Genomic DNA, 18,583 nt, shown 5'->3' with positions numbered 1-18,583 from the left:
AAACGATTATGTGATTTTTGTGTTTAGTTTTGATTATGTGATGAATCACATTTATCGATTTGTGCATGTTGAACCAATCTTGCATCCCAGGGATAAAGACTACTTGTTCGTGGTGAATTGACTTTTTGATATGGCACTGTATTTTTCAATTTTCAATTGTTTATTTCCGGTACATGGAAATAATTGATATTGTATCTTCATCTTACATCCAGTAACCGTGATAGATTCACTTCTTTTAATAGTTTTTGCACAGATCCCATCTGACTTTCTATATGAATGAACACGTATGCAAATAAGCACCCTTTTACTTCTTTTTCAATCTGGATGCATTTGATTTTTCTTGCCTTATGATACAAGCTAGAACCACAATTACAACTTTCAGTAACAGCTGCGAGGGCAGACATTTTTTTTCTCATTTGTGACCTTGGGAGGAAAGAATGCAGTCTTTTACCAATATGATTTAGCTGTAGGGTTTGATACATTTTCTTTATTGGATTGAGAAAGTTCTTTCCTATCCTACTTTGCTTAGGGTCTTTTACGGGGATGAACATTGGATTTTATCAAGTGCTCTTTCTTGAGATGATCTCTTGAGACTATTATATATTTTTTTTCTTTTTCAGTTTAATATGATGACTGACATTCTGTTTTCCAAATGTTAAACAAACATTGCATCCGTGGTATAAAAACCTTTGGTCATGAGATATGCCTTTTATGTATTATGGATTCAATTTTCTATATTTTTATTTTACAACATATTTCTAAATTTAATATGCTAAATTTGCTAAAATTTTCCTGAGGTTTATTGGTCTACAGATTTCTTTTAATATGTTAGTTGTTGGTATCAGAGTAATGTTTGCTTCATAAAATGAGCTGGATGGTATTCCCAACATTATAATATTCTGCAAGAGTTTGTAAAGAACTGGTATTGTATCCCCCTTCCATGTTTGGCAGACTTCATTGATAAAGTCATCTGGGCCTGAAATTTTTTTGAGGGAAAATTTTTAGCTACAAATTCCATTTCTCAAATAGATATTGGGCTACTCAAGTTATTTCTTTCTTCTTGAGAGAGACTCAAGTTTGTGTCTTTCAAGGAAATTTTCTATTTCATCTAGGTTGTCAAATGTATTTGTATCAAGTTGTTCACAGTTTTCCCTTACTGTCTTTTTAATATTTGTAGAATGTGTACTGATATCACCTTTTTCCTGATATTGATAATTTGTCTTCTTTCTTTGCTGATCATTCTGCCTAAAGGCTTATCAATTGTATTGATACTTTAATAGATGCAACCTTTGGCTGCATTTACTTTCTCAATCGACTTTCTGTCTTTATTTCACTTATTTCTATTTTGACTTTTAGTCCCTTTCTTCTACTTGAGTCTATTTTGCTCTTCTTTTTGAAGTTTGTTAGGGTGAAAACCTGTCACTGATTCGAGTTTTTTTTGGTATTAATAATATATGTCCTGAATGCTATACATTTCCCTACTGTTCTGCTTTAGCTGTATCCCATGAATTTCGATACATTAGGTTTCATTTCATTCAGGTCAAAATAATTTTTAATTTCCTGTTTAACTTCTCCTTTGATTCATGGTTTAGAAGTGTTACTTGATTTATAAATATTTCAAGCTTGTCCAGAGATTTTCTGTTATTGATTTCTATTTTATTTCTATCATGATCAGGTAACACACTTTGACCTGAGTACTTTTAAATTTATCGGTACTTGTTTGGGCAGGAGTAAGGTCTACCTTAGTGAATATTCTCAATGAACTTGGAGGGAAGGTGTTTTCTGATTTGTGGAATGTTTTGTAAATGTCACATAAATCCTTCAAGCCTTCTATTTGTTCTATAAACATTGATAGAGGAGTACTAAAATCTCTTACTGTAATTGAGATTGTATCTATCCTGTAGTTTTATCACTGCATTTTCTTTTCTCTTCTCCCTTTCTTTCCCTTTCCCTTTCCTTTCCTTCCTTCCTTCCTTCCTTCCTTCCTTCCTTCCTTCCTTCCTTCCTTCCTTCCTTCCTTCCTTCCTTCCTTCCTTTTCTTTCCTTCCTTTCCTTTCTTTTCTTTCTTTTCTTTCTCTCTTTCTCTCTCTCTCTCTTTCTTTTTTGACAGAGTCTCTCACTCTGTTGCCCAGGCTGGAGTGCAGTGTGATCATGGCTCACTGCAGCCTCGACCTCCCAGGCTCAAGCCATCTTACCAGCTCAGCCTCTCAAGTAGCTGGAACTGCAGGTGCATGCCACTGAACCTGGGTAATTTTTTAAAAAATAAAAATGGGGTCTCATTATGTTGTCCAGGTTGGTCTCAAACTCTCGGGCTCAATCAATTCTCCTACTCAGCCTCCCAAAGTGCTGAGATTACAGGTGTGAGTCACTATAGCCGGCTTTGACTAAAATTGAGGTATAATTTATATAACATAAATATTTAAGTATACAGTTCAGAAATTTTCAGTAAATTCTAAAATCTGTGTATACATCACTATAATCTAATGTTAGAATATCTCCTTCACCGCCAAAGGATTACTCACACCCCTTTTCAGTCACTGTCTATTGCTACTTCCAGCCAACTGCTAACTTAATCTGTCTCAATAGATTTGTCACTTCTATACATGTTATATAAGTAGAATCATAGAACACATGGCCTTTTGCATCTAGCATCTTTCATTTAGCATAATATTTTTGAGGTTTGACTACATTGTAGTATGTAGCAGTATCTTCTTTCTTGTTATATATAGTAATCAGTTGTGCAGATATACCATATTTTATTATCCATTCACTGGTTGATGAATATTTCGACTATTTCTACCTTTTAATCATTGTGAATAATGCTGCTGTAAACATTCATGTACAAGACTTTCAGTGAACATTCACTTTCATTTCTCTTGAAGGTAAATTAGTGGTCATATGCTAAATTTATTTTTAACTTTTTAAGAAAAGACCAAACTGTTTTCCAAAGTGTCTGTACCATTTCACATTTACATCAGCAAATGGATGAGGGTTCCAATTTCTGCACCTTCTTGCAAAAATTTGTTATCATCTTTCTTTTTTATTACATTCATTCTAGTGGGTATTAAATAATATAATTATGGCATAATTTGCATTTCACTAATAACTAACGATGTTGGGCATCTTTTCATGGCCTTATTTTTGATCCATGTATTTTATTCTTTCAAATGACTATCAAGTATTTGCCCACTTTTTGACAGCACTATTTATCTTCTTACTATTATTGCATTTTAAGGGCTCTTTATATATTCTGGATACAAGTCCTCTGTCAAATATAAGATTCACAGATAAACATTATGTGCTGCATAATGATGTTTCAGTAAACAACTAATTGTATATGATAGTGGTCCCATACAATTATGATGGAACTGAAAAATTCCCTATTGATGTCATAGCCATCACAATGTCAGAGTATAATCACTTTATTTTTTATAAATAAAGTGTAGCCTAAGTTTTCAATGTTTATAAAGTCTACTGTAGTATACAATAATGTGCTAGGCCTTCGCATTCACTTACCAAGTTTCTCACCGACTCACCCTGAACAACTTCCAGTCCTGCAGTCTCCACTCATGGTAAGTACTCTATTCATGTATATCATTTTTTAATCTTTTATACCATATTTTGACTGTACCTTTTCTATATTTACATACATTTAGATAAATAAATACTTGTCATTGTGTTACAATTGCTTATAGTATTCAGCATAGTAACATGCTTGTACAGGTTTGTAGCCTACAAGCAACAGACTATACCACATTGCTGAGGTGTATAGTAGGCTATACCACCTAGGCTTGTATAAGTGCACTCTATGATGTTCATGCAATGATGACAATGTTTAATGGCACATTTCTCAGAAAGTAATCTGGTCATTAGCTGCCACGTGACTGCATTTTCTCCCAGCCTGAGGCTTTAAAAAAATCTTCTTAATGATGTCTTCAAAAGCAAATATTTTAAATTTTGATGCAGTCCAATGTATTATTTTTTATTGATCAAGCCTTCAGTGTTGTTTTGGGGAAAACTCTGCCTAACCCAAAGGAATGAAGATTTTTCTCCTATGTTTTCTTTTTTATTATTATTATTATTATACTTTAAGTTATAGGGTACATGTGCAATAACGTGCAGGTTTGTTACATATGTATACTTGGTGCCATGTGGTGTGGCTGCAGCCCATCAACTCGTCGCACCCATCAACTCGTCATTTACATCAGGTATAACTCCCAGTGCAATCCCTCCCCCTCCACCCCTTCCCCATGGATTAGGCCCCGGTGTGTGGATGTTCCCCTTCCAGAGTCCAAGTGATTCTCATTGTTCAGTTCCCATCCTATGAGTGGAGAACATGCGTGTTGGTTTTCTGTTCTTGCGATAGTTTGCTAAGAATGATGGTTTCCATGCTTGCATCCTTGGTCCCTACAAGGACACAAACTCATCTTTTTTTATGCTGCATAATATTCCATACTGTATATGTGCCAACATTTCTTAATCCAGTCTGTCACAGATGGACCATTTGGGTTGATTCCAAGTTTTGCTATTGTGATAGTGCGCAATAAACATACTGTCATGTGTTCCTTTATAGCAGCATGATTTATGATCCTTTGGGTATATACCAGTAATGGGAGGCTGGGTCATATGGACATCTAGTTCTAGATCTCTTGAGGAATTGCCATACTGTTTTCCATAATGGTTGAACTAGTTTACCAATCCCACCAACAGTGAAAAGGTTCCTATTTCTCTCCACATCTCTCCAGCACCTGTTTTCTGACTTTTTGATGATTGCCAATTCTAACTTGGTGTGAGATTGGTATCTCATGGTATGTTTTGATTTGCATTTCTCTGATGGCCAGTGACCGATTGAGCATTTTTTCCATGTGTCTGTTGGCTTGTATGAATGTCTTCTTTGAGAATGGTCTGTTCATATCCTTTGCCACTTTTGATGGGGTTGTTGTTTTTTCTGTAAAAATTTGTTTGAGTTCTTTGTAGGTTGAAGACTTTTATAGTCTCAACTCTTACAGCTGGGTCTATTATCCACTTTAAGTCAATTTTTGTGTATAGCATGAGGTCAGGTCTAAATTGAGTATTTTGTATGTGGATATTAAATTGTTCCAGAATTATTAGTAAAACAAAACAAAACAAAACTATTTCCCCCATTGATTTGTTTTGGATCCTTTGTTGAGAGTCAACTGACCATGAATATAATTTTTAATTCTAAATTTGGTTCAATTTATCTATAGGTCTATCATTATGCCGGTATTATAACTGTAGCTGTACAATAAATATGGAAATGAGGAAATATACATCTTCCAGATTTGTTTTGGCTGCTCTGGATCTTATACTTTCTCATAGAAAGGCTAGAATCTGCTTATTAATTTCAGCAAAATATCCTGCTTAGATTTTGATAGGAATTGGGTTTAATCTGTAGACTAATTGGGAGAAGAGCTATCATCTTAATAATACTGGCTGTTCCAATTCATGCATGTGGAATACATCTCCATTTATTTATATCTCTTTTTCGTTTCTCTGAACAATGTTTTGTGATTTTTTGGTGTACAAGTTTGAACTTCTTTTGTAAAATTTAATTCATCGTTGTTGTTTTTTTTTCGTTTGTTTGTTTTGTGATGGAGTCTTACTCTCTCACCCAGGCTGGAGTGCAGTGGCATGATTTCAGCTCACTGCAACCTCTGCCCTCCAAGTTCAAGTGATTATCCTGTCTCAGCCTCCTGAGTAGCTGTGATTACAGGCGCCTACCACCATGCCCGGCTAATTTTTGTATGGTTAGCAGAGATGGGGTTTCACCATGTTGGCCAGGGTGGTCTCAAACTCCTGACTTCAAGTGATCTGCCCACCTTGGCATCCCAAAGGGCTGGGATTACAGGCATGAGCCACTGCGCCTGGTCAAAAATGTTTTCTTAATTTCATTCTCAAAATGTTAATGGATAGATTCTCCTATATTGTTCATATATCTTGGGACCTTGCTGTCCTTGTTTATTAGTTCTAGTAGTTTTTGTGTGGGTTCTTTAGAATCGTCTACATATAGAATCATGTCATCTGTGAATAAACGCAGTTTCTCTCTCTTCTCCCTCACCATTCTGAATGCCTTTTATGTATTTTTCTTGCCTGACTGTCCTAACTACAATCTCCAGTGCACTGCTGAATAGAAGTGATAAGAAGAGACATCCTTTCCTAGTTATCAATATTAGAGGGAAAGCGTTTATTACCATGAAATATGGTTTGTCATCTAAAGGGTGTTCATAGGTGGTCTTTACCAGAAAGTTCTCTTCTATGCACACTTTGTGGAGGGTTCTTTTCTAGGCCTACTATGTTCTCTTCCATGCCCATTCACTTTTTTTTTTTTTAATTGTGAATGAGCACTGAATTCTGCCAAAGCTTTTTCTTCATATTTTCATATATTCATGTGGTTTTGATTCCTTTTTCTATTAATATGTTGAATTACATTAATTGACTTTTGGATAATAAACCAACTGTACATTACTAGGATAAATCCCTTTTGGCTATGGTGTACAATCTTTTGTATATACTGTTGGATTCGATTCATTAATAGCTTGTTGAAGATGTCTGTGTGTATGTTCATGAGGAATATTGGTCTGTAGTTTTCTTTTCTTTTAATGTGTTTGTCTGACTTTGGCATGAGGGAAATACTGGCCTTATAGAATGAATTGGTGGGTATTCCCTTTCTCTTTCTAATCAAGGAATTTGAGAAACATTAGTGTTTCTTTTCTTAGGTTTAAAAGAATTCAAGAGTGAAGCCTAGGCTTTTCTTTGTGGGAAGATTTTTTCATTATCAATTCATTAATTCAACTTCTTTACTTATTATAGGTTTATTCAGATTTTTAGCTGTTTATGGATCAGTTTCTGCAATTTGTGGCTCTCCAGGAATTTATCCGTGTCATCCATGCTGTTTAACTTTTTGGCATAGAATTGTTCATTGTATTCCAATATAATTCCCCAAAGGGGAATTATACACTTTTAATGATAACTGTTCACCTATATGTTCTATCAACATATATTTTCAGCAGTATCTCACTCTACTGGTATCAATTTACTGTATTAGTTCATTTTCTGCTGTTGATAAAGACATACTCGAGACTGGGAAGAAGAAGAGTTTTAATGGACTTATAGTTCCACATGACTGGGGAGGCCTCACAATCATGGTGGAAGGCATGATCTTTGAAATATGATACATATACTTAAAATTAAATGCAATATTTATCCACTAGATGAAGAAAAACCCTTAAGGAGGTTCTTGTCACCAAAGGAGTTTATAACATATTAGTAATTTATTCATATTCTGACTTGTACCTTCCATTATGACTAATGTATCGTATTAGCCTAATTAGCCAAAGGTAATGTTGTTTTTAGCTATCTATTCCTAAATGTTATTTCCTAGTTTTTATTTCTTTGTTTTATGTGTATGTACATGTTTTTACTTATCTTCAGGCTTACATATCATTAATAAATTATTTATTAGAGGTTAGTTGGTAGTGACAAGACTGACATGGTACAACATGGAGTCATTATGTCACCCACGGGTAAGTTTAATACTATTACTGACTAAGTACCAGAAAGATCATTTGGGGATGTGAAAATATTAAAAGTTGCAAGATAAATTATAATAACTGCATGAAAATCCATGACACATACAGCTAACCAGTACTCTAATCTCATTTTTTCTCATTCCTAAGTAGCATGGGAAAAAAATGAAAAATGTTGATAGACTTAAGTGTTTCAGGTATTGAGAGTCCTCAAGTCTACTAGTTATTGCAATAAAAATGGAAAGAAAGCCCAGTCCCGAATGAAAAGAAGATGTTGGCTAGCGTTAGCAGCCTATAAACTTTAAGAATTAGTATATAAATTACATTAGGTTGGTACATATAGTAGTAACCATTATGTAGTAACCCGTCATCCTACACTGTAATTCAGAGAGAAAGTACCAAATAGATACAATGGTCACAAAGAATAAAATTAATTTACATACAGTTCATTGTAACATGATTATTATGACAAAGGATGTCGTAATGGCATTTGAAAATAGAAGTGGATGAGTGTTTACTGTGTGGGGAGGCTGAAAGAAGTTGATGCTGTAGAATTAGTGTTCAATTAATACCATCCAAAGGTACAAGACTGTATTAAGTGGAAATAAAATTCCAGTAAAGGGGTTATTTTAAAAAGGATTGAAAATAATTCTCTAGGTTTTCCTATGACTACTAAGTATCCCATAAGATCAATCTTTACCTCTAATTCTCTACTAATCATGCAGTCTTCTAATATATATATAATATATTCTTCTATTCAGCAGAAGTGTGTGATTCAGATAGACAATACTCATTTGTCAAATTGCCAGCTATACTTCCCATGATTAATAAATGACATGGCATTTGTGCTTATAAATTTAAACTTCCAAAATTTGGTTAATGTCAATGACTCCTGCAGCACTTGACAAAATGTTGCTAAAACTGGAGCATGCTGTCTCCACAAAGATATAACCACCCCAAGAATACTATGCAAAACAGTATACATATACCTCAGTTTCCAATAGTAGATTCATTAGAAAAATAATGACCTGAGTTTTAGGAGTGAAGAGCTTAAAATGTCATTATTCAATGTGGAAAATATTTCTGAGTTTATTTTAAGCATCTATAGAATGATGTAATTCTATTTTACATTTCAGACTGTAAAATCCAGGGCAAAATGTAATGTTGATGATAATAATAACAATAATAACAATAATATCAGTTTATATTATTGAGACTAATTAATTCTTATAACTACCCTGTAAGGCAGGTATTACTATTTCACTTTTACGAATGAAGAAAGTGAGGCATAGAGAGAGGATCTGCCACAAGACATACAGTTCTAAAGTGTAAGAATTAATATTTAAACCCAGGGTAGTCTGAAATTAAAATTCATGGTTTCAACCACTATAGTATACTTGGTATACTACATATTCATAAAATACCTAGAGTAATAAAGGAGGAAATGATAATTTTGTGCATATAGCTATGTGGCTAAATTCATATTAGCCATCTTATTCCTATATTTAGGATTCTAAGCACTAAGATTTAAATGTAAATGTGCTTATTTGGTGTCATATCACCCAAAATACAAATATAAACCACTTCAACATTGTGATAGGTGATTGCTATGGGTACAACCTTATTTTTGTGTTTCAAACAATTCAAAAGCTTTAATAATAGCTATGGAAATACTAACAAATGACTATTAATATTCACAATGATATCTTCAAATTCTTTATCATATATATAACTCAAGATTAGGAAAATTCAATAAAAATATGAAAGAATTTCGGTAAAACTTACTTTGCAATCTCCGTGTTGGGCTCTCTCCATGGAGCTGTCTTCGTGGCATATATGGAGAAGGGTGGGGGAGTGGCAATGAAGAGACATCATGCGTCTGAAGTTTGTACCAGTGTGGCTCATCATCTAATAATGCTGTTTCTAATTCAATTAAAATCTACAAACCCAAGAGACAAAGGACTGTCATAATATACCAGTAATAAAGAAATTACGTTAAATGGTCCTACAACTTTTGTAGTAATAATTGTAATAGTAATGCTATTACATGAAAAACAAGGTCATTTAGATGTTGCAAAATTGTCAATATGCTTTTGACAATAAATAAACTTTTATAACTTCTTAGTGATTTAATAGTTTTAAATATCTAAGACATTTATTTTTTTGACCCTTGACTACCCATTACTAGAGGCTATCAAATTTACCGTTACAAAAGTAACACTTTTCATTTTAAATGACTGTAATAATAACTAATATTTGCATATCATTTTAGAATTTTAAAAGCGTTTTTATTTAGAGTCAACCTAAATGCCCATCAGTGATGACTGAGTAAAGAAAATATACATATACACCATGGAATACTAATATACATATACACCATGGAATACTAAGCAACCATAAAAAAGAACAAGATCATTCCTTCGCAGGGACATGGATGGAGCAGGAGGCCATCATCCTTAGCAAACTAATGCATGAACAGAAAACCAAATACCACGCAGTCTCACTTTTAAGTGGGAGCTAAATGATGAGAACACATGGACCCACAGAGGCAAATAATACATACTGGGGCCTATCGGAGGGTAGAGGGTAGGAGAAGGGAGAGTATCAGGAAAAATACTAATTGGTACTAGGCTTAATACCTCAGTAATGAAATAATCTGCACAACAAACCCCATTAAACATGTTTACCTATGTAACAAACCTCCACATGTATCCCTGAACTTAAAAGTTAAAAAAAAATTAACTTTTATAAGAACTTTTAAATGGGAAGAGAAAAACAAATTTGAAGTGTCTACTGTGTATTAAGAACCGTGCCATATTATCTGCCATAATTATTTTAAAATTACTAGCTTTGTCTTATTGTTTAATTTTCATAAGCAAAAATACCAAGGCTAACAAATGTTAAAAGAACTTATCTAAGGTCACACCAGCTTTTAAGTGAAAGAGGTGTAAACTGAATCAGCCTGTCTAATTTAAAATTCTGAATTTATCATACCATCCTGCTAAAGATTTAAAACAAGAAAAGAAAAAAACAAGAATGGATTTTAAACATGAACCATATTACAATACAAATTTTATAACACGAATTTTTAAAAATTTACCCAAAATATAAGTCTGTAGAAATTAATGTCTATTTTTTTTAGGAGGTTGTGCAAGTGACAGTGTTTGTGCTTTGTGTTTACAAGAATGGCCACATAAAGATAAATTACTATTTACCTAAGGGAGGTAAAGAAGCAACACAGCCAAGTTAATATTTCATTCTTTCTTTTTTGTTTTTGAGACAGGGTCTTGCTCTGTCACCCAGGCTGGAGTGCAGGGGTGCTAACTCATAGCTAACTGCAGCCTCAAACTCCTGGGGTAAGGCAATTCTCCCACCTCAGCCTCCTGAGTAGCTACGACTACTGTATGCACCACCATGCCCAGCTAATTTCTTTTTTTATTTTTTTTAAACATGGGGGTCTTGCTATGTTACCTAGGCTGGTCTTGGACTCCTGGTCTCAAGCTATCCCCATCTCCACTTCCCAAAGGATTGGTATTACAAGTGTGAGCCACCATGCCTGGAGTTATTTCACTCTTTCTAAATTTTCCCTAGTCATTTTCAAAATTATAGGTACTGGGTTCCAAAGTATTACAAACACACAATATAACACACTTATTTAATTCTCATATTAACCCTGAGTTGCATAAAGTATTATTCCTACTTGGTTGAAGAACAAACTGAAGCACGGATGGGTCAAATAACTTGTTCAAAGACCCAAGGCTAAGAAGTGGTAGTGCCAGGAATATAAACCCAGTCAGTTAGCTCCAGAATCTCTGCTCCTAACAACTGTGTGAATCTTCTTCCCAAAGGTCATACAAGGGATTTTAGTTTAGTTTAGTTTTTTTTTTTTTTTTTTTTTTTTTTTGAGATGGAGTCTTGCTCTGTCGCCCAGGCTGGAGTGCAGTGGCGTGATCTTGGCTCACTGCAAGCTCTGCCTCCCGGGCTCAAGCGATTCTCTTGCCTCAGACTCCCGAGTAGTTGGAATTACAGGAGCCCACCACCGTGCCCAGCTAATTTTTGTATTTTTGGTAGAGATGGGGTTTTGCCACATTGGCCAGGCTGGTCTCGAACTCCTGACCTCAGGTGATCTGCCCCCCCCACCCCCCGGCCTCCCAAAGTGCTGGGAATACAGAAGCATTTTTAGTTTACCACTCTTTGGTTCCTCAGCTGACAACACTCACTTCAATATTTCTATAGACTTGTTTTTCCCATGAGATTACCATTTAATTTACGCAGCAAAACAAAACAAAAAACCAACAAAAAGTTTGGCTGTGTTCCCACCCAAATCTCATCTTGAATTTTAACTCCCACAATACCCTTGTGTCATGAGAGAGACCCAGTGGGAGGTAACTGAATAATGAAGGTGGGTCTTTCTCATGCTGTTCTCCTCATAATGAATAAATCTCACAAGATCTAATTGTTTTATAAAGAGGAGTTCTCCTGCACAAGTTCTCTCTTTGCCTGCTTCCATCCATGTAAGACATGACTTGTTCTTCCTTGCCTTCCACCATGATTGTGAGGCCTCCCCAGTCACGTGGAACTATAAGTCCATTAAAACTCTTCTTCTTCCTAGTCTCGAGTATGTCTTTATCAGCAGCATGAAAACAAACTAATACAGTAAATTGATACCAGTAGAGTGAGACACTGCTGAAAAGATACCTGAAAATGTGGAAGTGCTTTGGAACTGAGTAATGGGCAGGGGTTGGAACAGTTTGGAGGGCTCAGAAGAAGACGGGAAAATGTGGGAAAGTTTGGAACTTCCTAGAGACTTGTTGAATGACTTTGCCCAAAATGCTGATAGCTATATGGACAATAAAGTCCAGGCTGAGGTAGTCTCATATGGAAAGGAGAATTTTTTTGGGAACTGCAGCAAAGGTGATTCTTATTATGTTTTAGCAAAGACACTGGTAGCATTTTACCCCTGCCCCAGAGATTTGTGGAACTTTGAACTTGAGGGAGATGATTTAGGCTATCTGGTGGAACAAATGTTGAAGCAGCAAAGCATTCAAGAGGTGACTTGGGTTCTGTTAAAGGCATTTCATTTTATAAGGGAAGCAGAGCATAAAAGTTTGGAAAACTTGTATCCTGACAGTATGATAGAAAAGAAGATATCATTTTCTGAGGAAAAGTTCAAGCCAGCTGCAGAAATTTGCATAAGTAATGAGGGGCCAAATGTTAATCGCCTATGCGCAATGGGGAAAATGTCTCCAGGGCAATTCAGAGGTCTTCATAGCAGCCCCTCCCATCACAGGCCTGGAGCCCTAGGAGGAAGAAATGGTTTTGTGGGCCAGGCCCAGGGTCCCCATGCTGTGACACCAAGTCTATGGACTTGGTGTCCTGCGTCCCAACTGCTTCAGCTGTGACAAAAAGGAGCCAACCTACAGCTTGGGCCATTGCTTCAGAGGGTGCAAGCCCAAGCCTTGGCAGCTTCCACAGAGTGATGAGCCTGCAGGTATACAGCAGTCAAGAACTGAGATTTGGGAACCTCTGCTTAGATTTCAGAGGATGTATGGAAATGCCTGGATGTCCAGGTAAAAGTTTGTTGCAGGGGTGGGGCTCTCATGGAGAACCTCTGCTAGGGCAGTGCAGAAGGGAAATGTGGGGTCAGAGCCCAAATACAGAGTCCCTACTGGGGCACAGCCTAGTGGAGCTGTGAGAAGATGGCCACCAACCAGAATGGTAGATCCACCTACAGCTTGCACTGTGCACCTGGAAAACCCACAGACACTCAATGGCAGCCCATGAAAACAGCCGGAAGGGAGGCTATACCCTGCAAAGCCACAGGGACGGAGTTGCCCAAGATCATGGGAACCCACCTCTTGCATCAGCATGACCCGGATGTGAGACATGGAGTCAAAGGAGATTATTTTAGAGCTTTAAGATTTGATAGCATCACTGGATTTCAGACTTGCATGAGGCTTTGTTTTGGGCAATTTCTCCCATTTGGAATGGCTGTATTTACCCAATGCCTGTACCCCATTGTATCTAGGGAGTAACTAACCTGCTTTTGATTATATAGTCTCATAGGCAGAAGGGACTTACCTAGTCTCAGATGAGACTTTGGACTTCGGACTCTGGACTTTTGAGTTAATTCTGAGTTAAGACTTCAGAGACTATTGGGAATGCATGATTGGTTTTGAAATGTGATGACATGAGATTTGGGAGGGGACAGAATGGAATGATATGGTTTGGCTGTGACCCCACCCAAATTTCCTCTTGAATTATAACTTCCACAATTTCCATGTGTCGTGGGAAGGACCCAGTGGGAGGTAATCAAATAATGTGGGTGGGTCTTTCTCATGCTGTTCTCCTCATAGTGAATAAATCTCACGAGATCTGATGATTTTATAAAGAGGAGTTTCCCTGCACAATCTCTCTCTCTTTTTGCCTGCCACCATTCATGTAAGACGTGACTTGCTCCTCCTTGCCTTCTGCCATGTGAACTGTAAGTACACTAAATCCTTTTTTCTTCTCAGTCTTGGGTATGTCTTTATCAGCAGCGTGAAAATGAACTAATACACCAACCACACTGAAAAAGGCTGAAAGTGAGTAACTTAACATGCTAATAGCTGGATAAGTGCTTCCCATCTTGCCTTCTTCAATCATTCTCCACATTACAGTTGGAAATACTTTTCTCAAGTACAGTCAAACCATTTTCTTTTTAAAGAAAATATGAGACTGGGCAAGATGACGAGATCCCATTCCTACAAAAAAAATAAAATTAGCTGGGCATAGTGGTGGGTACCTGTAGTCCCAGCTACTTGGGAAGCTGAGGCAGAAGAATTACTTGAGCCCAAGAGCTTGAGGCAGCAGTAAGCTATGACTGTGCCACTGTGACAAAGCGAGACTTCATAGAGATGGGAAAGAGAGAATTGGTTACTGGTTATTGGTTCCTATTATTGACCAGATAAATCCAAATTTGTTTACATATTAAGTGACATGCCCAGGTCTCAGTTTAAGCCTCAAACCTCATTTCTTACCACATTCCCTTCCAATTTCAGTGCAATTGACCAGTATCTCCTCACCTTGATGTCTTCTTATTCCCTCTGCAGGAATTTCACTCCCCTTGAATTTGCTAAATTCCTCTCTCTCTGTGAAGACTTGCTTTGACCACCTGCCCTCCTCTGCACAGCAATTATGTATTCCTATTGCATTTTCCCCTTCATATCAATTGGCATGTTATATTCTAATTGCTATTCATGTGTCTGTATCACCAATGAATTGTAAATTCCTTGAAGTAAGTAACACTCCTTATTTAACTTTGAAGGCTCAGTCTATAGCACAGTGCCTGTTACATTGCAGGGCTTGAAAATAATCCATAAATAAATGGTTTAATAATCCATAAATAAATGGTTTGTACTTATTAGTGGTACAGTCTGTTCAGTAAACTACCAAAATATATACATATCACTATAAAACAAAGCAATATATTTGTGAAATACAAATCTTTTATCATTCAACACTGAGAGTTCTAAAATAAGAACTGACATGTAAAATCTGTCAGAATATGTACAACCACTGTTTTCTATAGTTTCAAGTTTTGTCCTAAAGCAGCAGCTGAAATACATTCCATTAAAGAAATTGTGCCTACTTTTGCAGATATTCTACATATAAAATTATACTGACAGTTATATAAATAAAAGCATTCAGGATAACATGAATAGCATAAACTTTAAAACAACTCCAGATACCTCGCCTAAGAATTCACTTTCTTCCTCTCGAACTCGAGCTTGATCCCAAAGGGTAATCTCTAGCATTCGTTCCCGAAATTCTCTTCGGTGGACTGGAGAATAAATGAATGTTTGGTTCCATTTGGGTTCCAATGTTTTCTTTACTGTTTTAGTTCTTCTCTTGTTTTTATCACTATGGAAAAAAACCAACAAATTATGAACTTACATAGAACCACAAGTTTTATCCTAAAATTTTTTAATTTAAAATTTCTCAGTAAACAAGTCAGGTGACATTTTACCATCAAATTATCATACATTGCAAGTGTTATAACCTTTAAAATTATTATGAAAATTTAAGGTGTATAATATATCACACTTTATAGATATGACAATAATAGCGAAGTTACAATAAATGTAAAATTTTTTCCATGATAAATTATTGAAAACTTAATCTTTCTCAAAATCTAAATAAAACTAGACCTGAGAATCTTAACTCAATAATTTTTTAACACATCGCCCTACTGAAAACCTTCTAAATGATAATTAACCAGAAACATTACATATACTATTCCTTTAAACTACAGAAGTCTCATTGTACAAAAAGATGAGTAAATTGTGATATTCACAACTTCTTATCTACAAAGTTCTAGCTAATGACCAATTATAATCTATTTTTATAAAGATACTTTTTTAAATATAAGAAATTCATATTTATTTGACATATATTTGTTATTATAAAACATTGTAAATTTATTTCTATGTGAGGTAGTCACCACAAAGAGTTGAAAATGCAAGATAACCATCCCAATAAATGGGATTGCCAGTTCAAAGGTTTTCATGTTCTTTTTGGTTGTATATCTCTGTACGTGTGTCACCATACTGTTATACTAACATACTGTTCATATTGGAAAATAGACTAAAACAGAAACTAAAAATAACAAAATAAAAATTTTTAAACATTCAAATATTTCTTCCCGACCATGAAAGGATTATCCTGTACATCACCTAGGGTACATCCAGCCTATTTGGAGATCATTAATCTTGCTTATTAGACAGGATCACTGGCTGGGCAGGAATACAATTTTCTAGGAAATACAATTTAAGCTACCTAAGAGAACTATTTAAAATGACAGACAAGCTCCAGTTAGAACAGTATCAACTGCTACAAATTATCTCAGCACAACACGGTTCCAAGAGTTTTGGGAAATAGGGAGGAGAGAGAACTAAGAAGGGGTAGAATTGTCTCTGAAATTGGGAAGTAATGCAACTTCTTCTCATTGGAATTTTAAGTTTAATATAGATTTTACTTGAATGATGAAGAGGTATTATATGTTTCCAAAGCACACATATACAATGTGGCAGAAAGATGACTTTAAATATACAAATTGATAATGAATTTTGTTAATACACATGGACAAGATAACATGCAATGTAGCTTTATTAACCATGAAGGCATTGGCAGAAAAATGACATTGCAAACCCATGTAGGAGATTTTATCTCTATACATGGAAAGAAGTGATAATGTGTATGGGAATAACTTATCTGAAACAAGGACTGTGATGTACGATCTTTCTCTCCCTACCTTTGCTTACAGCTTTAACAAATATTTATTTAACATCTACTCATATTTCATTGATGACGAATGAATTTTGAGACCCTGTCAAGAGATAAAGGTCCTTCCAAGAAGGCCAGGATGAAAGTATTTAACAGGAGCCTTGCTATCTAATTCAAGAATGGTTTATATCCGGCCAGGTGCAGTAGCTCACACCTGTAATCCCAGCACTTTGGGAGGTCAAGGCAGGTGGATCACGAGGTCAAGAGATCGAGACCATCCTGGCCAACATGGTGAAACCCCGTCTCTACTAAAAATACAAAAAATTAGCTGGGCCTGGTGGCAGACACCTGTAATCCCAGCTACTAGGAAGGCTGAGTCAGGAGAATTGCTTGAACCCAGGAGGTGGAGGTTGCAGTGAGCCGAAATCGCGCCTTTGCACTCCAGCCTGGGCAAAAAGAACAAAACTCTGTCTCAAAAACAAACAAACAAACAAAATGGTTTCTATCAGAATCTGAAAGGAAAAACAAGAGGAAGTCATGAACTTTCTCTTAAGGACAGAAAAAAAGTTCTCAGATAAAGAATGAAAATTTTAGACAGGATTTCTTTGTTGAATAGGAAGAGGAATAGACAATCTCTGAAGTTTCTTATAAACCTAACATACATGACTACAATTTAATAAGGCAATTTAGTACGTACCCAAGCACCAATTCACAAAAAAAAAAACCATTAAAATAACCTAATTTTCAGCAAGTTAAAAAAAAATGAGTTTTACTTTCTCTAGAAGTATAAATAAAGCCTTCAGAATCAAAGCATACTGCTTAAGTCAAACACTGAGAAGGTGCTAAAGATATTTAAACACTAAGATCAATAAGCATGCTATAGACATCATTTTAAAATAAAAGTCTAATTATAATAAAATAAATAATTGATCTTTTAATGAATCACCAAATTGCTGAGAAGGTAGTTAATTTTTAAAAACAATAAAATCCAACCTAATCCTTTTTTAAAAATTTATTTTCATGTTACTAGAACTTTGGTTTCCATTAAATGTAATTCAGTAACAGCATGTAAACACTAGATGTTTTCACTTAAAATTAGAAGAAGAAATGTATTTTAACTGGCGACTAACTTCAAGATATAAAAAGAGTATAAAACTTCAAAATATGTATCAAATAAAATGCAAAGCCTTTGTTCATTGTCTATTCTTTTGTCCTTTTCTTTGCTGAGATTGTTGTTCAGGTGACACTTTGGTACCAAACTCAACCTTGATGACTTTCTACTTGAACCAAATAACTAAATCAATGAGAATCCAAAAGTGTATAAACATGTTTAAGATCACATCTGTGCCTATCCACTTTCAACCCGAGAAAAAATAACGAGATCCTGAGAGCACTCTGCCGTGGGAGGCAGGGACGCAGACAGATAATCGGGGAAAGGTAACTGGTATCATTCCTTCTTTCTTTTTTCATGATGCCTATTGAATAGTCTCTTTTATTTTTTACATGCCTGAAATTCAGAGTGATTAGATTTATTTTCAGATAAAGTATTTCTCCAATCAAATCAGGGTAGAACTAAAAGAAAAAAAATTAAGGGTAGAACAATACCACTTATATTGATTAGAATAAACACAAAACAAATAATGCTTGAAGAAGGTGATTCTGGGACTTGTGGTAAGTTTTCTTGACGATATAAGGTGATGAATACAAAACAACTTGTTAAATTTATAGAATAGAGAGAAATAATATCTTGGTAAGAGGAGGTAGAAATTGCA

The 18,583-nt window shown here is 35.5% G+C and overlaps 1 protein-coding gene across 17 annotated transcripts in view; it reads right to left on the bottom strand.

Annotated features, from left to right (window-relative positions):
* Positions 1-18,583, bottom strand: part of RIMS2 (regulating synaptic membrane exocytosis 2) — a 780,622-nt gene that overhangs the window by 316,521 nt on the left and 445,518 nt on the right. For all 17 annotated transcript variants that reach the window (XM_017885186.1, XM_017885169.1, XM_017885171.1 and 14 more), the window contains 2 exons: positions 15,278-15,449; positions 9,333-9,486 (listed from right to left, as the gene is read on the bottom strand). In XM_017885186.1, coding sequence (XP_017740675.1) covers positions 9,333-9,486; positions 15,278-15,449 — 326 coding nt within the window. The remainder of the gene's footprint in view (positions 1-9,332; positions 9,487-15,277; positions 15,450-18,583) is intronic.

The sequence above is a fragment of the Rhinopithecus bieti genome, unplaced genomic scaffold, assembly GCF_001698545.2.
Source record: "Rhinopithecus bieti isolate Rb0 unplaced genomic scaffold, ASM169854v2 scaffold_13352, whole genome shotgun sequence".
NCBI lineage: Eukaryota > Metazoa > Chordata > Mammalia > Primates > Cercopithecidae > Rhinopithecus > Rhinopithecus bieti.
Note: the sequence above shows the minus strand (reverse complement) of the source record. Positions and strands in the feature narration are given on the sequence as shown.